This window comes from Leuresthes tenuis, unplaced genomic scaffold, assembly GCF_036924035.1.
Source record: "Leuresthes tenuis unplaced genomic scaffold, fLeuTen1.0.hap1 SCAF_11, whole genome shotgun sequence".
Classification (NCBI taxonomy): domain Eukaryota; kingdom Metazoa; phylum Chordata; class Actinopteri; order Atheriniformes; family Atherinopsidae; genus Leuresthes; species Leuresthes tenuis.
Window position 1 is genome coordinate 3,142,984 of NW_027325365.1, and position 23,720 is coordinate 3,166,703.

A 23,720-nucleotide genomic window follows, 5' to 3' on the forward strand; every position below is an offset into this window, starting at 1 on the left:
TTGAGTCTGAATTTATTTGCATGTGACCCGCCTCTTGTATTTGGATTGGTTGGAGCTCCGTTGGCATGTCGACACCCACATCCAAACTTTCTCAGTTGAAGCAAAACTCTCCTGAGTTGAAGAGGATGAACTGAGAGGCAGGACGCTGGCAGCTGCGTGAGTGAGTAACAGCAGACAGGCAGAGGCTGGAGGTTTATGAAGAAAGACAGGATTATATCTTAATTCTAGGTTTCTGTGACCATATCCCTTTTTTTATTTGTTTTACTGAACCAGGACTTACTTACTTACTTTTTACTCGCTTGTCTTTTAAGAAGAAACTGTACTGTAAGGAATTTATATCTGATCATAGTTTTAATTTTTTCTTTTTTGAAAAAAAAGACGGCTTAAAAGTAATTTTACTAATTTTTACTCAATTTTAACGACTGCGAAAAACAAACCAAAAAATGCCAGTTTAGCCAGTTGACCAGAGATTGTTTCTTCACGTCACGATGCTGCTGGCTCTGCTTCTGGTTCTGAGTCTTCGCTCTGAGACTCTGGCCTCTGAGTCTTCATCGATAACTCTCCAGTATCAGGTTTTGGAGGAGCAGCCTGCGGGGACCAAGGTTGGCCGTCTGCTGGACGACCTGCGGCAGAGGGACGAAGGTGGTCCTCTTGAGGATTTCCAGGTGGTGGAGCAGGGTAAAGCCCTTCCTTTCTCTGTCACCACCCGAGACGGGGTTGTCTCCACCCAGGGCCAGTTGGACAGGGAGGAGCTGTGTCCAGGGTCGGACCTGTGTGAGGTGGCTTTCAGCGTGCTCTACAGGAAAAGCGGTGCTGTGAACTGTCTGCGTGTTCGTGTGGAGGTAATGGATCTAAATGACCACAGTCCCAGCTTCCCCAGTGCTCTGCAGGAAGTGGAGATTTCAGAGACTGCCAGTCTCCAGATGCGAATACCTTTAGATCGAGCAGTTGATCCTGATGCAGGGCCCAACGGCCTTCAGACCTACTCACTGTCTGTCAACCAACACTTTGCCCTGGATGTGATGGCCGGTCCGGGTGGTACAAAACAGGCAGAGCTGGTTGTTATCAAAGGACTGGACAGGGAGGTTCAGGAGTCCTTTGACCTCACCCTAGTGGCATGGGACAAAGGGAACCCACCAAAGTCTGGGACCACCTTAGTCCACGTTAAAGTCCAGGACTCAAATGATAACAGCCCAGTGTTTGAGGACAGTAGTCCTACTGTGACACTTCCCGAAGATACAGCTCTTGGGACAACCGTCATCAAGCTTAAGGCCACTGACCCAGACCAGGGCACCAACGGGGAAGTGCAGTACTTGTTCAGTAAGCACACACATTCAGAGGTTCAAAAGCTTTTCCTCGTGGATCCACGAACAGGAGATGTGATTGTAAGGGCCCATTTGGATTATGAGGTCCACTCGTCTTATGAGATTATTGTACAGGCCATTGATCGTGGCCCCAACGCGATCCCAGCTCACTGTAAACTGCATGTCAAGCTTATAGATGTGAACGATAACGCTCCAAGGATTCGCACAACCTGGATTTTACCTGCGTCAACTGTTGGGACTGTGATGGAGGGGGCCCAAGTGGACACTTTCCTTGCACTTGTGACAGTTTACGATGCAGATTCAGGAAAAAATGGAGAAGTGAGTGCAACCATTCAGGAAGGATCTGGGCCTTTCAGCCTTAAACAGATGTATGGCAGCAATTATAAGATTGTTACCAGTGGCAACCTGGATCGAGAGAAGGTTATGAATTATAACATCACAGTCTTTGCTAAGGATCATGGAACTCCCTCACTGTTTTCTATTGAGCACCTATCTGTTTCTGTTCTGGATGTGAACGACAACCCCCCGTCGTTCTCTACTTCCATCTTTAAGGCTTCTATTCAGGAGAACAATTTCGTGGGCCAAGAAGTTCTCAAAGTTAAGGCCCATGATGTTGACCTGGAGCTCAATGGAAAAGTGTCCTTCTCTATTATCAGCCCCACTGACCTGAAAACTAAAACACAGCTGTTTACCATTCACCCAAGAACTGGTGTTATAAGTGTCCAACACCATCTAGACTTTGAGGAATCTCAAGTCTACTCTTTCATTGTGGAGGCTGTGGACCATGGACATCCACCCCTGACGGGCACGGCTACTGTACAGATTGACATTGAGGATATAAATGACAACTCTCCAATTATCAAGGAGCCAAAACCAAGAAAGGGGGTGGCTCATGTAAGCGTACCAGTCAATGCATACAAGGGGGAGATTGTGACTGAGCTGGGGAATGACACAGAGGACGAACCCACCATTTTGCCAATTGATCACTCAGCTAGAGAGGGACTCATTGGATTTCTTGCATCCACGATAAAGGCTGAAGATCGAGACTCAGGACTCAATGGTGAACTCCAGTACCTAATTTCTGACGGAAACCCATATGGCCTCTTCTGGTTGGATCAAGCTACAGGCCAGCTGTTTGTTAATACCACCAACGCCACTGAGCTCATAGGCAGAACCTTTACGATGGACCTTACTGTGTCTGACAAGGGAACTCCCAGTTTGGCCACTAAGGTGACTCTGGAGGTGACTTTCATCAACCTTAAGGACCATCTGAAGAACTCCTCACCAGGAACCCGAGGGCAGCTAAGTTTCACCATGATGATCGTGATCTGCCTGGGTGCAACATGCCTGCTTCTTCTGTTGGCCATCGCTTTGGTAACGACTTTCTGCCGCCCCGAGAAACGGGAGAGCAGGGCTTATAACTGCAGACAGGCTGAGTCGAGCTACACCCGCCATCCTCGACGCCCGCAAAAGAATATCAGGAAGTCTGACATCCAGCTTATTCCTGTCATCCGAGGGAGAAAGGAAGAGCTTACTGGGGACGACAGCGAGGTCCAGCCGCTGACTCCACCTCAAGTGTTAGAGGATCAACAAACTGAGAGAGAGTACAACTTCATACCATCAGTTATGAACACAAGCCTCCATTCCCAAGGCTTCCTAGAGGCGGATGCCTCTCAACACGTTGGTCATCACTGCAAAACACTTAGGAAACCTGGAAACATTGAAATCGATGGGACCTTGCCTCTGACCCCTGCCACATCATACCAGACTCTTCGCAAATCCAGAAACCCTTCATCATCGTCTTCAGTCTCACATTCAAGCACCCTGAAGCGTCATAAGCTCCAGTGCCAAGGAGAAGACCGAGGACCACCACGATCAGCATCTCAGACGACTCTCAGGAGGCCAAGAACGTCAGAAGGTCGAGGAGGACATGACGCAGAACACCAGCAGATGCTTCGGAACCTGGTTCGTCTCTCTATGGCTGCTTTTGGAGACTCCATAGAACTTTCCTCAGCTTCACCAGAGGTGCAGGTGAGTTGTGGTGCCTCACTTTCTTCTAACATCCATGATGTTTCACATGACTTCATGTGTCATGAAGGGTTTGTTTATTCATTTAAATGTTTTGTGTTAGTTTTTCAGTGTTTTTTACTTAAATTTTTCCTTCCATTCAATCAATTCTTTGATCATTTTCTTCATCAGATCAACTCCAAAATCTGTGTGGTTAAAACACTTTGATTTTTGATATTTTTGAAAAATCCTTCCTAACCATAAACATAGAGAAAGGGATAAAAGAAGACCCCCCCCCCTTCCTTTCTGAAGGTCTCAGAAGTCCAAATGAAACAAACTTTTAATGTCTGGTAGACTTATGACTGATTTAAAACACAAAATTCATTAAAACTCTTTAAATTATGCTTTTAGACCTAAATTCATCACTTTATACGTTGCATTCATGGCGGAACATACCAACATTACTGCAAGCTGAACTGACAAATGTTGCCATTTGCATGACATTAATGACTTTACTAATCTGCATGATGGTTTTTTAATGTGCTCTTATTTACATTCTCCTCTATAGCTTAAACATTAAGGCTAATGCACTGCTGCTGGCTCTCATTTAAATGCCATTTACTCAGATCTAAAATGTGTGATCACATTTATTTCAACATGTGCTTACAGTTAGCGTTGGTGTAATTAAGTGTCCCCCCTGCAGGCTTTGAGATTAATCTGAAGTGAAGTCCATTAGAGAGTAAAGATGAAGGGGCCTCCTCCTCCACCTCACCAGCACACACATAGAGCAGCTTCCCTTACAGATTCCCAGCAGCCTTTCTGCTTTTTCTGCCTCTTGTATGATGACTTACTCAGACACCCTGAAGGCTGGAGTCGAGTGGAGGTATGTGTGTGTGTGAAGGGGGGGTATAACTAGCTGATGGATCAGTATGAAACCTAAAAACAGCAAGTTTATTCAGGTGCTCATGTGTCACAGACAAAAATCCCCCCTGAGAAACTCTGACAGTCTTTTTTTTTTAAACTCAATATCACATATCAGATTCATATTGAAACCAGGAGGAGGAGGAGGTGAGCTCCTCTTATTCTCTGTAGGATGGGATGTCTGAGCAGGAGAAGGAGGGTGAGTGGGTTTAAGTCAGCCAAAGTAAGCTGCGATGTGTTTGGAGTGTAAGCTAACACCGCCCTGACATGCTGCTCTGTCAGTGATAAATGACCCTAAAAATCACTTTTACTGAGCTGAGCTCCAGCAGGAGGGAAGAAAAACAGATGAGCCTAAAAACAGCAGCTCAGAGTGCAGAGCAGGATACCGAAGAAGCTGCAGACACCGAATCCACACAGACTTAGCCATGATGGAACAGGCTAATAATAGCTTTACTTTAGCTGGTATTGGTTCAAAAGCTGAGAAAAACACATGAACTCTGAACATATATTCTAGTTTATTATTGCTCAGACCAGCATACTAAAGTGGATTAATTCATAGCTTAAAATAGTTCCTGGGAGATTCTTTGTGATGTCTGTTTGAGTTGTATTTGTTGTGTCCTGTTGCTTCAGGATATCGCTAAACCTATTAACTTCTTTTATTTCACTTACGATAAAATACATTTTTAATATAAATTGATTAAGTAAATATTTAACAAAGGTAATACAATAGAACGTTTAAAGCAGAATTAATATATCAGTTATTACCTTAATTCAAAGTTATTTCTCTGGCATTTATTGCCAGATTAATCTATTTATTGATCCATTTATGTAGTTTTGTTTGTAAGCTTTAATATTGAAATTTTCCAGAGCTTTCAGCTTGTCATAGAAGTGAAACCTGCAATAACAGATTTATTGCCACTACATGCAACAATCCCACCAAAATTTAAACTAAAGCTAGTTAGTGAACTTTGTTAATATATCGAATGCAGAGAATCGTTCATTTGCAGATACGCTTTGATCAAATCTGATATCCACTCTCTCTTTTTGGTCTCCAGCATCTCCTCTGGGGTAATACTGAGACTTTGCATTAAGTCTTGACGTTTACATCTTTAGATGGAAGATGCTACACGATGTTGGGCCTTCTGTAATATGCAATATTCATGGCTGAGATCATATTTACATTAATGTTCCTTCATTCAGACATACCCTCAACAGCGATAAAGAAAACCAAATAGAATCAGAGTCCCCATAGAGTCAGAGTTTCCCCACAGCACTACGCTATACTGCATAACGAGTCATATTATCCTGCATAAAAGCAGCTAAAATGATTCCTTTTCCACATGTTGAAGCTTATATAATAGTGCTTATAAGGAATTCAGATTGGCTTCTTCCTCTCAAAGGATCTTTTGCACAGACATTAACAAGCTTGGTTGTTATCAGCTTTTTTTAACCCGGTCTAACCTGGTCTTTTAGTCAGGACAGTGGTGGTTAGCACTGCCTCACAGCACCAGGGTTCCTGGTTCGAATCCTATCTGGGTTATTTCTTTGTGGAGTTTGCATGCTCTCCCTCGGGTTGTACCCCGGCTTCCTCCCACCTTCCAAAAACATACCCGTCAGGTTAACTGCTGATTCTAAACTGACCCGAGGAGTGAGTGCGAGTCTCATTTGTCTCTTTGCTGGACTGGCCTTTCACCCAATGGCAGCTGGGATGGGCTCCAGAGGCCCTGAACTGGATTAAGCTGGTGTAGGAAAAGGAGGAATGTCTTACAATGTCTCCACCTTCATCTCTGTGCTGTGTGTTTGAGAGTGGACACAAAAGGCCGTAATAAACATCTGGAGAGTTGTTTCTATTCTTTTGGCTCAGATGCCATGAAAAAAGTTTCATTTAACTAGTAATCAGACCCACAGCATAAGAAAGTTGAACAATGCTGTGATTTATTGAAGACATAACCTGCAAGTCCAAGCATTAGATTTTAGATTTGTGTTGAAATGATCATCAGTGCTCCTTCAGACTTATGTTTATGTTTATGTATTTAGCAGACACTTTTATCCAAAGCGACGTACAAATGAAGATATAAAGGAGACAATGGAAACGTGCACGTTTCTGAGGGGAACTTCAGTTTCTGACTGTCTTCTTCCAAACAGTGAATTACCAGAGGTTTTTCATGAGAAACAGCTAAACAGTGAGCTTGAACTCTCCATAACTCTCCTGGTGATAATGCTCACTGTCTCCTTTATATTGTTTTCATATCATAACTCCAAATATATCCATTTAAATGTTAATCATGAAGCCTTTTTCAGTGACAGAACCAGTACAGTCATTTATATTTTCTAAAGGATTAACCCTGAAGCCGTCAGCTGAATTATCGCTGTGCACACACGTGCTTTCTATGAGTAGACGCTCGTGTGACAGTTCAACAAAACTGTTACACCAAAACACGTTTCTTCCATCTGTTCCCCCAGATTTTTGTTATATAATTTAAAAACAGGCGGCAACTGTGTTTACTCTTCCACTTATTCTCTCTTTTAAGGCCAGTTGGTATGTTTAGCTTTTACTTAACACCTCACTTAAAACCGAAGTTGGATAAAAGAGCCAAAGAAAGTCTGTTTTTCAGGAGAGTTCATGGCCTTCTTCTGCTGTGCATGCACTGTGCCAGCTTAAAAAGAGGTTGTTGTTGATCATGGACACATCAACTCGGCAAAGAAATTCAGAGAAGGAAGATATGTAATTTCTCTGTGTAAGTTTAAAACTTATAATTAGTAAAACAAAATAGCTTCAGAGTGCACTTTGTGCTTCCTCTGTGTGCTTGTGGGGAAGCTGTGTAGACTGCATTCAGATTTTTTGGTTTCTGAGGTAAAAATGTGGCAAAATAGACCACAAAACTAAATCTAATCACAGTGGAGACATGCTGCCGTCGGGACAGAGTCTGCTACCAGTGACAGCAACATTTCTGTGGAGCGCACCTGAACACACCTTCAGAAGAAGCTATAAAACAAATTTGGACAAAGTGGTCTGATTGTAGCTACAGTTCTGTCAGTTTGGCTATGCTATGGGTAGGTGTTTGGGGCAATTTGACCAAAATGGGAAGAGTTTAGGTCCACAGGATTTACATTTAATTCTGAATACTTCACCTTTGGTGTCTCAGGAACTGTTTGAGTTTTATATATTTTCATAGCAAGTTGAGTTCTTAGAAAATTCAACCATGGGAAGAAAAATATCCCCAAAAATCCGCCAGATATATTTCACACATGTTCTTCATTCTGAGTGTAATGATGAATTCAGATGTAAGCTGAAGACTCGCGTCACTGAGGGCGAAAGTCACTGCCCACGCCCAGCAGACAGAGAACAAAGACTGCAGCCCGGCCCGGCATCCTCACGTGAATCCCATTAGGCAGGGGAAGAGGCCTTGTTGGTTTGTGCCCGGCTCGCCTCTCCAAAGCCCTCCCAGTTGGCCCAGTTGGCACTCATCGAGCTTCAGATGTTTCTCTCCCCTCGAGGTTGCAGAGGAAGTGGCCTGCTGGACGGCTGGAAGGAGGGGGATTTACTGTTCACCTTCACCTCAACACACACACACACACACACGTCCATATTTTGGCGTCCATCCTGGAAGGAAGCCGCCCAGAGAAGAATAGGCTTTTACGCAGGGGCCATTTCCTGTCGCTGCAGAAGCATGCACGTGCAAAAACACACAGTCATGACTACAAAAAGGTCATAAATTAGTATATATGCACACACACACACACACATTCACCTTTCCAAGTGTGTGTGTGTGTGTGCATGTGTGTTTTTCCTCCCTGGTGTGCCGTGTATATCCGCTGTATAACAGAGCTGTCAGCACAACGCACTGAGCAGTGAGACGGACTCACTCGCTCGGTTCTCACACTGTAACACTAAAACAAAACCACAAAAAACACACGCTCACACAAAGAAAACTCACTTTCCACCTGAGTGTTTCTGCAGCCATTGTTCAGCCACAGAGAGATACAGCCACTGGTCCTGAAAAATGTGAAGCCAGCAGACAAAACAAAGGATTTAAAACCCAAAGCGGTTAACATTTGGCTTTCTTTTGAAACTTCTTATCAACTGATTTTTATCAGTTAACAGTGGCTGGCTGCTGCAGACCTGAATGAAGGATGAAGGACGCAGCAAAAGACATATAACATGACATTTATTACCTCTGCGCCGGGGAACATGATAAACACCTTGTGATGCAACTTAAGTCAATCTGGACCCTTTTACCCAACTATTAGCTTAGCTTAGCTTAACTGTAGCAGGTTAGACTACAATACATTCAATTTGCAAGGTGACCATCACCTGTTTGGAGGCCATTTTTCTGGTTGCTTTGATGACAAATTAACAAAAAACTATGACACTTTGTGTCCATTTTGATATCGCCAACACAAACGTGACACCTCACAGGCAGTTGCTTTTTCCTGTTTATAGGTCGTTATTTCCTGCATGATCTAACAAGCTATTGGGTCATTTTTTGGGAACGTCTGTGAGCCTTAAAGGACATTTTAGGAAACTCAAACTTCAGCTTTAGCAACATAGAAACAAGCAGAGTTTAGGACGATGAAACTGTAAAACGACTGCTTTCACCTGTCAGAAGCCTGGTTCGAGTCCTGCAGGAAACAGCTCTGGTCCTGTTGTTTTTACCGGTATCTTTCTTAAATTTGCTTCAGAAATAAACAAATATTTGGTGAAGAAATTACTGGGCTAAGTTTACGGGAAACAAATCAGGTCTGGTGTTAAGGACAGAAGGCATGAGAGCACCTGACATTAGATAGATCGGTTAAATCCTTTGATATAAAAAAAGAGCTTTATTTCATTGTATTGCATTTATCTAAACTTCATCCCCCCTCTCCCTTCCTTTCCTCCCTGCAGCAGATCTCCCAGCTCCTCTCCCTCCTCCATCAGGGTCAGCTGCAGCCGAGGCCAAACTTCCGTGGAAACAAGTACTCCCACCGCAACGGCAGGTAAGTCTGCTCCTCTTCCTCTGTCCTAGCTCTCATAAGCACAGTAAAACCCAACCAGCAAGCTGCTTCATTATACAGGACACCTTTCACTTTATTAAATAAAGAAAATAGACATTTAGTGCACTTTTAAATTAAGTTCTGCTGTGTGAAACGTGCATGAAACAAAACTTGTTGTTTTATGTGCTTATTGGCACCTCCCAGACCTGTAATACGGACTTTTTTGCCAGTTAAAACTGATGATTGCCCAAATAGATAGATATTAGATAAATATTATTTGACACTTACAGGTGCCAGTACAAAGAAAAAACAAAGCTGCTTCCAGTCCAGCAGATGTTTGGAGAGGTTTTTTTCATGAAAATGAAAAGATTGGGTCTTAATATCCTATCATGCAACCATCGAGACCTGATTCTTCAGTTTATAAAGGGGCATCTCTGAGTGGTTTCGACCCTTTGAGCAACCTGTTGATCATGTACTGACATCCGCGTCACTTTTGGTTTTGCAGGGTTTCCAGAACTTTCAGCCAAACATTTACAGACCATGTTGCCAGATATTGTGCAAACTGTCTTTAAATGCATGATGAAATAACACATAGTGGAGGTACAGGGTTGGACTCGAACATGTGTCCCGTGCTTGGGAGTTGCTGTCTATCCCCCTCCTGCAGTCCATGTTACTTCTTGATCACTCAGCTCTGCAGAATGACATTATACTGTTGCTGTTTGCCATTGGTGCAGCTGGTGTGTCACTTTATGGTGTAGAAGGGTGGCTGGTAATATGTAAATACTTGGGATAAAAGGATTTGATTCCATGCATATAATGTATATAATGTTCTTCAGCTTGTGGCAGATGTTTTCATTGTTACACAGTGTGTATAAGAGAGGGTAAAAACCAGCTAAATCGTATGTTCATGCAGGCAGATGCAGTGTATAATTATGCTCAAAGACTTTTAGTAATCGTGGGAGCGACCCATGAAATTATGTCCTGTCTCAGAGCTCTTCTAGTTTTTGGGATTTTTCCTTTTTTTTGGACGTTAATCTTTTTATTTTATAGAGATTAAACTCGAGTTTGTTTGAATATTTTACTTCCTGTCAGCAGTAATAAGGTAAGGCATGAAGACTTACAAATGATATGACATTTTTCCTTCAGAAACCCTCGGTGTCTGTTCATGTGGTTTTCCAGCTTGATGAGCTTTTAGTTTCTCTTCATGATTTAATTTTATAGAGAACTTGATTCCACAATGAAAATATCAGTTTTCATTTCGGCAACGCTCAAATTGTCTTTAATTCTGCAGTAATTGCGGTTCCAGTGTGACGTTTTGTAAACCTTCACTGAAATGTGGTCAGATCAAGGCAGAGTGCTGAGGTCAGCAGGAACCTCCTGCCGACCTTTTTGTAACTTCACTTGCAGTTTGACTTCAAAACAAACAGAAACCCTGAAGAAAAGATCTCGTCATCAGCAGTTTTGTTTTGTGTTGAAACCAGCTGGCTGTGATTGCTGCTGCACGCTCTTATCGAACCAGGATTTCACAGATTGATATTCATCAGAAGAGCTTTTCTAACATCTGATCCACACATGTGGGGTTATCTCTCCCCTGCCAGGTGTTTCTGTATGTGACTTTATGAAGTTAAACCCAGTTAAACCAGTCAGCTACACTGTGATGTTCCACTTTTCAAACAGGAAGCAGATCTTATCGTTCACAAGGATCTGGACAACTTCGATCAAACAGTGCACACAATTTTTCTCTCTCTGCGTATTCAAATCTCCTGCATTTTGTCAGCTTGTCCATGTGTAAAATAAAGAAGCAAAAGGTCAACCTCTAACCCCTCTGAGCAAGAGGGAAAATCACCCTTTGATGTTAGAATTTGATCCTAGAGACCTTCAAGCATTAGAAAAGTCTTAAAAGCTGATGTCTAATTTGAAGAGAACAAACAGGAAGATGGAGCACTCGCACATGCACCTGCACCTGCACGCTCCATGTGTCCAAACAGCCTAGAAAACCTGCTGAAACAAGGATTGCGTGTAGCAGTGAGCAGATTTCATGGGATGCCACTTCTGAATGCAACACCCACTTCTTCCTATTGAACCCATTCAAGGTTATTCATGCTGCTACACTGTAAATTTTACTTGCTGGACGATGCATTCTGCTACAGTTGCCAAACACAGAAACATGTTGCAAGCATGAATTAAACTTTGTGACAGAATGCAGTCCTTTGTTGTTCTGGGTCACAATGAAAATACAAGAATTTGACGGGACAACCGTCTTAAAACGCATCCTTGCATTATCAAGAAGTCATTATTTGATAGGAAGTCCTTGCTATAGCATGCCTGAGCCAATCACCAGACCTTCCTGGAGGAATTTTTGGTGGAGAATTTTGAATTAGGACAACTAACTGAGAAGATAGCGCCTCATTAGTTCAGGTGAATGGTTTAGGAATGTGTCTGAAGGTTTTTCCAAGCTTTTCTACACAAGGTGCATAATGTGGGCCCAAAAAACCCACACTCATTAGCATCCTTATCTATTCAGCATGTGGATAGCATGCTTAAGCCATCCACAATGTCCTGACACAGTTCAAAGGCCATCATTCAAAAAGTGGTCTGACTTGGGTTAAGAAAAGCAGAGATTTTATCAGTGAAAAAGACATTCTGGGTTTAAAATGTAGGAGATCAGCGATCATCCTTGCACACCTAACCAGCCTAACCATCCCAGGTGTAACAACTTTAAAGGATTAAGACAGTGAAGGCCATGCACCACCTCAGCAGGGGTGGTGTGACACACATTTACAAAATGTTTAATGTTCCAGAGAATACTATTAGCACATTCATGTGTATGATATTTAATTCTAGGTGTAATATATGACTTTATGATGACCGGAAAACCATCTTTATGTCTCATCGCTGTTCTGTGATAAATAGATGGGAAAAACTGTGGCAAAAGCCAGCACAAAGAAAGAAGAGGAAGAATAACGAGTTCTAGGTCTTTTCACTTCAAGATAATAGCCTGGACTGTGCAGGGGGAACACGTTACTGTTATCTGTCTACCAGCTGGAAACTTAGATTTGATGCAGTGAGGACTGCTGATAAATGTCTCCCTCTGTGTTTCTGACCGACTGACCCTCTGAGACTGAAATAACAGCAACAGACAAACAGGACACAAAGCCAAACAGTCAATGTCACAGGAAGAGTGTCTCATAACCTCAGAGTGTTGAAGTGTGTGTGCATGAAGGCAGGTTAAAACAGCTGCATCTGAGTGATTCAGAGTCTCTGACAGGAAGCAGCTATAGATTAGATCTGACATCACCTTGATACACAAACAGAGCACTGATTCAACACAAGTACACGCACCACACACCCTTTAATATTTATGAAGACCTTTGATCGTATGTGTTGTACGGCAGATCAAAATGTCATGTGCATTGTCATCAGAAAGTAGTCGAATGTAAATATGTAAAAGCTCACAGTCGTATAAACTAAAGATTGATTCATTTAAACTTCAGAATAAAAGTTTGCCGTCAGTGATTAGCATCTGTGAGCTCACCTTTATCTGTCAGGTACTTCCTGCCCGAGCCTGTCTGCCTGCCTCCCTGCTGTGGATGAGTGTGCTTATCAATGGATTTGTCACCAGAAACCTCAGGAATTTTATCACCTTTTTCTTTTTATCTCCGGGACATGAAACCACCTTCTTAGATCACCACTGGAGCTCTGACTGATTTGATTTACGGTCAACAGCTAAAGAAAAAGAAGCCAGATTGCAGGAAATACTCAGGAGTGGAAGTGAAATGAGTTGGATGATAATTGGTAGCTACTAGAAGCTGATTTTCTTTTAATTTGACTAGTTTCTATTGCCGATAAATTGTTGTTCAGTTAAAAAAAACCTTTATTCTAAAACAATATTCTAAATACTGTATGTATCTGCCCTGTAACAGCAGTAATCACTAAAGAAAGGACTGCAAAAGCTATAAGAACATCAATCAAATTCCTTGTTGGAATGATTAATCCTATGAAATAACAGTTCACCAACTTTTCAGTCAAAATGAGATATTATGCTAGATTTCAGACAAAATATTCCCGAAACTAACATAGCCTAAAAGCCTTTAGCAAGACTTTGAGTTAGTTATTCAGGCTACTCTGAGTTCAGGATCTTTGATCGATTTAAATCAACAGTTGATAAAATTGTTATGACTAAAAATTGAAGTGAAACAGGTTGAATTTCTATTTCAAACACATCTGAAGCCCTTCAAAGCCAAATATGTCCTTTTGTGGTAAAGATGTAAATAGTAAAAATAAGTTGTCTTTACTCTGCCTGAAAGTAAAGATCAGTCAAACGTTAATTCTAAAGTTAACATAACAGGTTCCAGATAGCAAATGAGAGTAAAGACAGTTTGAATCAGGTTTGTGCATCATGTTTGTGTGCAGATATGGAGGTCAGGACTGCTCAGACTGGCAGAGCACCAAAGACAGCGGGCACGGCGAGAGCGAGGCTGGAGACATGGACTGGGAACCAGGAAGAGACTCACCTATAGACCCACAGCTGGAGGAAGGGCTCAACAACATGCTTGGCAGCCCAGGTAAACACACAGTATACTGCACCTGTCTGATGGAGGTTTATTGCTGCTAACAGGGGGGACTTTCGGTTAAGCAGCTGTGTTTTTTGGATGCCATTTCATAGATTCTCACAGAAAAGCTCTTCTGACTGTCAAGGATCTTTTGAAGGTCCTTTTCTATGAAACTTCAATAATGTTTCTGTGTGTCTCTATATTCTAAAAGTACCCACAAACCTTTGGCCATGTTGTTGTTTGTGTGAGTTCATCGTATTTGTTGTCAGTATCGTAACGTATTCCATCTGAACGAAGCTGTTAAATGGTCAGCTGACACCTGCAGCCGTATCGTTTTTTCAGCTGGAGAGTGTAGAGTGTAATTAAAGGTGAGACTTTAGCAATGACCTATGCCCCCCCACCAAGGATTGTTCCATTATGGTTACCAAATGCAACCAAAGAAAGATGCAACTTGGAAGTCTCATGCTGTTAAGGACCTGGGCGGCTGAAGTAATTCCTATGCGGCTGAAGTGAAATCCTCCCTTGAATTACAGGTTTTCACTGATGCATTAACCATGACTGTAGAAACAAGTCATGTGCAGCTGGGTTGAGATATTGGATGCAGTGAAACACATTTAATTTCAAAGTTAGTGTGACTGAAAAGCTGTAGCACATAAGTTGTGCATCCAGGTTTAGTAAACCTCTGAAAAGTAGAGAAAAAGTAGGAAATAAATCTATGAGCTTATTTCTGACTTAACTCTTTCTTTAGCAAAAGTGCTCAGATGTAGGGGACAAACACATTTTCCCATCCATCTGCCATAATTCACACAGAAAAGATTAACAAATAGTTGGAACGCATCAATGTCTATCTTTGAGGACAGATTAAAGTGTATTTTTACTCAGAGATGTTAAAAAACATTGCATGTGATATTCTTTAGGCTGTTGGGAAATGAAGCATCAGATGTGCTCAGCAAGCCGGATCTGAGTGCTGTTTTTTTTATTTGTATAGAGTGTAATAAAAGCTAATAGAACATCTCAGTTGTGTATCAAACATTCAAATCTAATAACCTAATAAAAATAAAAATACTAATTTTGGTTACATGAAAGACATTAATGTTGGTTCAGCTGATGCAACTGTCAGTAGCTTTGCAGGCTTCTGTTTACAGCTGGTAATTTCACTTCAATAAGTATTGTGTAGCCCTCTGTACACCTTCCCCAGCACAGGAAAGCAAACAAGCTCTGGTGTCAGCCAACCTCTTGCAATACATCGCTGATGACTCTGTTTCATTGTCTTTTGCATTAGTCTTCCCTCCCACCTTCTGTGAACTTGACTCAAAATGTTCTTGACCCAATATGCAAAAGATACGCACTCGTCTATCTCGTGTGAGATTACTTGTTCTTGTTCTATCTTGACTATTTATTTTTCTAACTCTGAGCTTGAGTGACTAAGATTAGCTGTGACCTGTTAGTGAAACTCTTTCATTTGTCAGACAAAAGAAGCTGAACTTCAACTCCTGCAAAAACATACAGACTGGTTACTTACAATGAACACACACCATGGCTGAAGAAAACAGGAAGACAGCAGGAAATAACACAGTGGCACCCACACACTCCGCTAATCTGAGATTCTTACAACCATTCATGATATTGTTGAGAATTATACTGCTTATGGACATGTTTTTCTTTCTTTCAAAGGTGGTCCAAAAGGGAAAATGGAAAACTTTTTCCCCCCTTAACAACTATTTAATTATTTGATTGAAAGAACAGTGCCAAAAATCATCAGACCAAAAGCACATATTGGCTAGTTAGCATAATTAGCATGCAGTAATCATGACAGAGTATATTAGTGTTTTACAGTAATTATTATGATGCTTGAGAGTGGGTTACATTGATGTGATAAGCTTATTACATGTTGACAGTATTTGTCATTTCTGAATAACCTGATTAACTTTAGACTGTGGGGTAGCATGCTAATGTTGGTTTTGTGCCACTAACATTAATTATCTCTAAGCATTTTAGTTGATTAGCATAGTGTTAGCATAATAGTGTTATAAAGCATTGTTATGAGAATGGCATGAGTGTAGTTAATGGTAGTTTGCACCCAAGCTTTACCTCTTTACCACGTTAGCAGTGGTTGGTATTAGCATGTAAAGCGCTGTGTTTATCAACTTATTTTCCTTTTCAGTGTATTTTGATATACTGCAGTGAAAACATAATCAACATGAAAGTGTCCTTTTAGTTGTATTCCTTACAGGCCTTGAAGATGTTTTGTTTTTAGCATAATATATATCGAATATTTTAGCATTTTTAGCATAAATTAGCATAATGACATTAGCATACATGTTCATTAACATGTTACTGTTGATATTGTTAGCATGAGAGTTTTACAAGAATATTGGTATTTAGTTGTTGGAGTTGTAAGTATTTTAAGACATGCAATAAGTTTAAGTTTTTTGCAGGTTTACACCTTGTTGTGCATGATGCTGGTCAGATAATATCGGCATGAGGCTGTTGTAAGCATTGAAATATTTAGTTTTTATGTGGTTCTACTATCCAGCATATGTAGCAACTTTTTTATTAGTACATATACTTTTTCCATATTAAACAGCCAATTTTTGATTTATTAGCTGTAGTGCTGGGTAATGTCATTATTTGCACATTCATTTCTTTATATTACAGCAGCCAGTTTGTGCATTTTGCCATTTTTCATATTAATTTTTCAATATAACAAAAGCCAATTCTTGATTCAGCTCTTTTGGTTTTGGGAAATGTTTGTGTTGTGTAAATTCAAGCTGTACAAGCTCCTCAAGCGTCATGTCTTAGGCCTAATCCCACTTACATGTATATATCATTTTTTTTAGTTGAAAGATTTTGCTTTCTTACAAAAAAATAAATAGTTTTGAAAATCCACAAACACAATCAGAATGGTAAATGGATAAATAAATAGATAAAATACACGTTACTGTGATTCATTACTGAGTTTTGGTGTATATTTACCCAGAAAAGAGGCTTGCCATAGACATAGAAAGCAGTTTAATCAGAAATATCCTTGTGGATAACACCTCGGTTGTAATTTTCATCACTGATCTATCATCGCCGTCTCCTCCAGAGCTTAACGATGATATTTCAGCAGCCAAACCTCAAACACACAACACTCATTGTTTAACAGGGAATTCTTCAGTGGTATGAAGGCCAAGGCTTCTTTGAGTGTGTACAGTAGGTGTTTTAAACAGTTTCTTCCTGGTATTGTGGTGGTCAGAGCCTCAGGGGGAGCGGAGGGGCTTACCACCTGATGATGGCAGACCAAGCTTCACTTTATGACAGGACGAAGGAGCGCAAAACAAAAGAGAGAGTGGGAGTGTGTTATGTGTGATGCTTGACTCATCTTCTAGCCTGAAGGCTTTAAAATGAGTGTAACACACCTGAGTCCTGATAGCTCAGAGTGTGTGTTAGGGCTTTGATGGCAACACATTCCTCTTTTGTGTCTCACTTTTCATGACCAGTATTTGTGTGAATCACACATATAAATACACGTCCTTATGTTTGTGACTGAATGTCCGTCTGTCTTGCAAGAAAAGAAAAGAGTATTTAACAATGATTTTCCACATAAAACAAGAGTAAAGTGGGCTTATATTTACAGGCTAAACACATGGATAAGTAGACTTTTATCGCTAAAGGACTGGCTGAAACATGACACGTTTTCTAACTCAAAGAGGATTTGTGTTTGGAGGCTTTGTGGTAAAATGCTGCCAAAACAAAGAGAGGAAAGGGGGCGGATGAAGGAGTTAACTTCAGGGGCAGTCTGCACCACAACGAGTGGAAGCATTAGTCCGTATGTCTATGTGTGTTCGTAATGGTACATTAATTCCCCCATCTGGTTGTGGCTAGATGAAGGGGAGTACATCTTTTTAGCAGGCTGATCAGTCAAAGCTGAGGGTCAAAGAATTTTTTACTTTTTCCTCCACTACACCGTCTGACAGCTGGAGTGATGGATTACTTTGAATATATGTTGGTAATGTTGCTATAGGAGGTTAAATTTCAAGAGCAGGGATGTATCCTTTCAGAGATACATTGTCTAAACAGTTTTAGAAGATTACAAAAATCTGGAGACGGAAAGGTCTCGCCACATATTCTGAGAAATATGTTACCTGCAGGGCTGTTGCTTGTTGAGCTTTACTTAAATGTGTCACAGTGTGTTTAATGTGTGTCAAACAAATGACTTAAATACAAAAGAAGTAAATCTGACTGGAGAGCTCAGGCTACCAAGTGGTTGATGTGGAAAAAATGTTTCATTCTCCACATCCTAATCTAATCTTTCTAAATGTGTCACATTTAGATCTCAATGCAAAATCAACAGAAACCTACAGGTTGCACTTCATGTGTCCGACGGCTTACCTTCCCCAAACACCTCTTTAGAAACTTGAGCTGATTCCAGCTACTTGCTGACAGAACTTATTTGTTTTTCACTTAAATTACATGAGATGAAACATAAATAGCCTTGAGGGGAAATCAAGCTGTCACAGCATCATACTACCAGGAAGAATTGAACACAAACAGGAGAAAAGCTGAGATTCAAACAAAGGGAATTAAACGCTAATCTCTGCACTGGGTCAACATGGTTTACAGTAGATAAATAAATGATACAAACAGTGTAATCATCCTGGTTCTGTTTGTTTGATAGTTTCTACACATACGCACTCAAGTGATTACGCCTCTGACAGTGATCGTATCGTCAGGCCTGAGACTTTATTGAGACACTGTGGACGTGATGTTGGACGCACGTTCAGAGGCGTGCAGTTCACCATGGATGGCAGGAAAAGCCTGTTAACAGCAGCCAGATAAAAACACTGTGTCGTTTCCTTCTTTTCCTGGCTTGTTCTCATCCAGAAGTTGCAGAGAATATTACAGCGCTTCATCTCTATCTGCCCTGCACCTTCGGAAAGATAAAACTGTGGGAAAACTGTTGAATTCTGATTTTAGCCTCAAAGAGAGTTTTAGTCAAACAAACTCAGGGAGCAAAAGCAGATGTTTAAAGTTACAGGAACCTCTATTCTTCTGTTAGGGTAATTATACTCAGGCCGTCTTGTTTCTATGTCTTTGTCTGAAGTCCTGCTAGAGCCCCCTAGCGGCTGGAATATTTATTTACAACTCAAATTGCTGATGGCCAGTTGTAAAGGTCACAATTTGTTTAGGCTCGTGTACACAGTCAGAAATGAAAGGTTTCAGGCTGAAAACTATTCACAACTTTGTCCAATAGCTGTTAATGGTGAGAACAAATTTTGAGATGTACAAGCATTAGTGTAACGTATTTATTTTCCTCAAGCTGGAAAGTCCAAGACTCAATATATCTAAAATATAGATCAACAAAAGAAACCAAACGAGTGGCCGTGGGTGTGTGAAAGTGGGATGTGTGTGTGATGCCTGGTAGTATTAAACTAAACAGCTTCATACTCTTCATGTGGTTCTTTCCTTCTGCAGATGATGTTTTCTCAGAGGTCAGCGACCCCGCCTGGATGGCCAGACTCTCCCTCCCACTCACCAGCGATTACCACGACAACGTTTTTGTCCCCAACTGCCCTCCATCCTCTGAAAGTGAGCTCCTTCCACGGGAAGGCCTGGACTCCACCTCTTCCTTCTCCACATTTGGTAAACTCAAAACTCTTCTCTGTGACTTCACCTAAATTAAGTTTGTCCACATAAAGGAAACCAGAGCTCCTTATCCTCCTTCTAAAGCATTTTCAGAAGAAAGTTCAGAAGAAAATATCCCAAAACTTACAGCACAAAATAAATTCAGAGTGACATTCTTCCATTCTTCCTCTTCAGGTAAAACTCCAGACAAGGACGGCCCGCTGGGCGGAGCTTTGCTGTCTGAGGTCAGTACGCTGTTTGAGATGCTGATGACACAGAAGGCCGACGCCCACCCGGGCCCTCGGCCCGACGTCCTGTATCGACTGTCGGCGGCCTACCGCCGATCTCTGGGCCTGGACGCTGCCCCCAGCACGACTGCTGCAGGCAATGCCCCAAAGAACTGTGCTGAGAAGAGACCGGGCCTGGCTGCATCCTCACGGCTGCATCAGTAATCGTGGAGTCTGTTCACTGAACACTGGCAAAGACTGAGAGCTGAGGGATTTTAGAGGCATTATATGATCTGAACTGTAAATAACACAACAATCAATTCATTTTTGTAGATTCAGAAATGATGTGACACTTCCAAGATGAAGCTCTGAAGGTCGAGAGATGTATTCAGACTCTGCAGCCAGAAGCAGCAGGACCAAAAATAATTCAAATTATGAAAGTGTGTGGCATTCAGGGGGACTTTGAACCTTTCAGAACCTGTTTTCATCAGTGAACTCTCACAGAAATATAAGAATCAATGTGTCTTTCATACATTTGAATGAGCCTTTTATATCCAAAGACACTGGGCTGCTCTTGGCCCTTCAGCAGGTTGCTTCAACACTTTACTACGGAGGGAACAAACCAGCTCCACAGTGAGACTTTTCCTGCCCGCTGAAGTCTTTCCAGCATGCTCAGATGGGTAAAACAGAAGGAGGTACAAAGCTCTAAACAGTCCAGAGGTAATTATTCAACTCTGAACCCCAAAAACTGCTAAAGGGTTTGACAGGCTGAACTATTTTCTTCATTACTGAAGAAAAAAGTAACTTCATTCAATCTTAAAGTCGCTTGATTTTCCCAAAATCTTTTTCTTCTGCATGAGTCTTAAAACTTTGCAGTTTGCACAAACAAGATTGTAATAAAAGTCTGTTTCCGTAGAGGAGCAGGACAAGAACTTTTTGGGATTCATACACAACAATCTTTACATTCTGTTCCTGTCACTGAAGCTAATCGGCTCCTTTTCTCTCGACGACTTGTATAATCTGTGCAGTTTTAAACCAAATATAAACAGTCACCAAAACACGATAAAGGCCATTAAATGTTGCATACAGGACTGAACCTTCCCAGTGAACACAGAGCTGCTTTTTGCCTCAATCAACAGATGAATACGCAGCGTGAGAAGGGTTAGAATTTGATATTAAATATTCTGTTGCTCCCGGAAACGCAGACAGGGTTAAAGTCTAAACTTTGCCATCTGCTTTGACAAGCTCAGTGCTCGTTTTGATGCTTGAGCGGCTCCTGGTTGTCTACAACACGACTTTAATGATGTGTCTGGATGTGAAACAGAAAACACAATGCAAGGAAAGATCGCTCAGGAAATAAACTACCTCTTCCTTGCTGAACACACTCAAACACAATAAGAGGAGATGAAAAGGACGACACAGCCTCCTCCTTTGGATCCAAATGTGGGTGCATCCGTGCTGCACTCCTCCCCTTTTATAATCACTATGTCTGTTTGCGACTTCAGCTCCGTCCAAGCCATTAATTTCTCTCATGCCTCAGAGGCTGCACCGGACAGAACAACCACACTCGGCTTATTTTCCAGCGAGAGTGTGATATTTGTTATCATTTGATCAGACAGATGGACGGACGTGTTGGAGGTGAACAGAAGTGTTGGAGATGATAGATCCTGTTAAAATGTTCATTCAGTTCAGGTTTAACAAGAATTTAAAGGGACAGCGGAAGTAAGTAAGGATGGAGGTGAGAGAAAAGGAGCACACCTGCCTGGATGTAGGTCTGGATTGTTTCACTTGGCACCAGAAAGCACTGAAAGTATCTCAGGCACAAAGCAGGAGCAGCAGGTGACCTCCGTGCTGCACAAAGTGAGCAGGTGTCCAGGAGCAAATGTTGCTTTGTCCTCAAGATGAAAAGCAGGCTGAGAAGAGAAGGAAAGGTGTTCCCCGGATGTAAAGCAGTAGAAACTCTGCAGTTGTTTTTAAGTTATTGGTTTAATTCTCATAGGCTCCAGACCCCCCGCGACCCGGCAGTTGGAATAAGCGGGTAGAGAAAATGGATGAATGGGTTTAATTCTCCTCCAGTCATCCAACTTTTAGCAGTTCTTCCGTTTGACAAACAGCATTTTGTACATTTTTGTCAAAGCTTTTACAATATGAAAGGTTTTGTAAAACTTGTTTTAAACTGTGCATACCTTCTGTCACTTTTTCAATAAAATGTGCGTCATGTTTAAACTTTATTGATTTAAAGTATTGTAGTTTTTCTGTTTTTATTTGACATTTTCTGTTACTTACATGAGCTTTATGTGGGCGACTTATATAAACTGTTCCCATCATCTCCTCCGCCGTTTGGTTCGAGGTGCAGATTTTTATTTGGCTTAGTTTTGAATGACATTGGTCAAAGATGGATGACCCAAAGCTCTCCAGAGAGGTGGATGTTTGCTGCTCAGGTATTTCCTTTGAGCACAGCGCCCTCTTTAGTTTAAAACATCCAGTTGCACCACATGAGATTACTGAAAGCGATATCCATACAATAAATAAATAATGTAATAAAACGTATTAAGCATGATATACAGTAACATGCAGATGTTCTTGAACCAAGCCTTCTTTTTTAGAAATTGGCAATAAAACATAAAATAGTTGCAGCATTTTCTTTTGAATGTAAATATGAGGCAAAAAATGATTTTGTACAATTTTAACAAGTTTGAAAGATAACATCTGGTCTGAGCTCCTTTATTCTCCAACACAGCCTGAACCCTCTGAGACAAGCTTTCTGTCATTTCTTTAAGGAGTCTTCAGGAATAGTTCTCCAGGCTTCTTGAAGGACATCCCAAAGCTCTTCTTTGGATGTGGGCTGCCTTTTGTTCCGTTCTCTGTCAGATGATCCCACACTGCTTCAATAATGTTGAGGTCCGGGCTCTGGGGAGGATTCATCCCTCCATAAGACCTGTTGCCACTGATTTTCAGTCCACTTCTTGTGTCATTTGGCATAGCTCAGCCTTTTCTCCCTGTTTCCCTTCCTTAAGAATGGCTTCTTGACAGCCACCCTTCCATGGAGACCATTTCTGATGAGGCTTGGGCCAACAGTAGATGGATCAGCTGAAGGTCCAGATGCATCTCTCAGGTCCTGTCAGGTCACAGCTGGATTTTTTCCTCTTTCTTAAGGACATCTCTTTCAGATCCTGTTCATCTGCTGTACATAGTTTTTTTTGCAGATTATGACGACTGAATTTCTCCCCTTCTTAAAGTATCTATCGACTCACTTGCCCCTGTTTTCTATTCATGAACTTTTCCTTTTCTATTCTGTGGACCTTGAGATCTAATTATATTCTTTCTATTGCCAGAGAGTTTACAGGAGTTCTCTTCCTTCTTTTGCCAGTGAAACTTTTGGAGGCGTCTGATGAGCTCTGAGCGTTTTAAGGAATCTCAGCCTGTTGGGAAAATATTCATTTATAAAACAAACTGGTACAGTTTGAATTTACTGAGCAGCAAAAAAGAGCAAAACAAGCAATTTTCTTCCCCTATAGCTGAAGAGTAAGCAGGTAGGAGCTGAAACAACAGCCCTGAGGCAGGAAATAAATCTGGAAGCTGCTAATGCATTCTCTGCTGTTAAGTGAGCCACCTGTGAGTTGAGAATGCGAGAGAAGCTGAAAATCCAATAAAAACTCGATTAAAAACAACACTAGTATTTTATTTGTAAACTGCAATAAGACAAGCCAACTATAAACTCATTTCAGGAGAAAATGTGAGCATGTTTGGGCTGCAGAGAGACTCCCTGGAGGAGGAACAGTAAATTCCCCTGCTGCCATATGAAACACAGCTGGGCCGCGATGGAAATATGTAAAGACACAACAAATGAAAGCAGAGGCAGAAACAGTGTTAGCACAACAGGTGTTTAATTTTGCTCCAGTCTTCTCGTATGATGGAAGAGCCGCCGAACAACTTAAAGCAGCAGATATTAACCGTTTGAAGGGGAAAACAGAGAAAACAGGAAGGAATTAGGTTTCATTTGCTCGCTGAGAGAAGTTTTCTGATGTTTACCACTGTTATTAGTGTCACTACAGCTCTGTGACAGCCCTGCTGGTTTTAACCAGTGACTGTGGTTCAAACCAGAC

The 23,720-nt window shown here is 41.4% G+C and overlaps 2 protein-coding genes across 3 annotated transcripts in view; both read left to right on the forward strand.

The window, feature by feature from the left end:
* hopx (HOP homeobox) overlaps positions 1–23,720 on the forward strand; it is a 404,275-nt gene that overhangs the window by 189,742 nt on the left and 190,813 nt on the right. The gene's annotated exons all lie outside the window — the stretch shown is intronic.
* pcdh12 (protocadherin 12) lies at positions 115–21,823 on the forward strand. Of its 2 annotated transcripts, none has more exons than XM_072395164.1 (5): positions 115–3,356; positions 9,139–9,230; positions 13,641–13,792; positions 19,238–19,405; positions 19,583–21,823. In XM_072395164.1, exons 1-5 carry the CDS (start codon positions 489–491, stop codon positions 19,837–19,839), a joined length of 3,537 nt encoding a protein of 1,178 aa, XP_072251265.1. In that variant the 5' UTR covers positions 115–488; the 3' UTR covers positions 19,840–21,823. The 2 variants fall into 2 exon arrangements, with proteins under 2 accessions (XP_072251265.1, XP_072251266.1); XM_072395165.1 differs by having other exon boundaries at positions 9,142–9,230.

Excerpts from the sequence above, each read along its gene's own strand:
- pcdh12 (XM_072395164.1), top strand. The coding sequence starts at position 489 with ATGCTGCTGGCTCTGCTTCTGGTTCTGAGTCTTCGCTCTGAGACTCTG. Across the intron at positions 9,231-13,640 it reads TACTCCCACCGCAACGGCAG|ATATGGAGGTCAGGACTGCT; the intron begins GTAAGTCTGCTC and ends GTTTGTGTGCAG. Across the intron at positions 19,406-19,582 it reads CTCTTCCTTCTCCACATTTG|GTAAAACTCCAGACAAGGAC; the intron begins GTAAACTCAAAA and ends CTTCCTCTTCAG.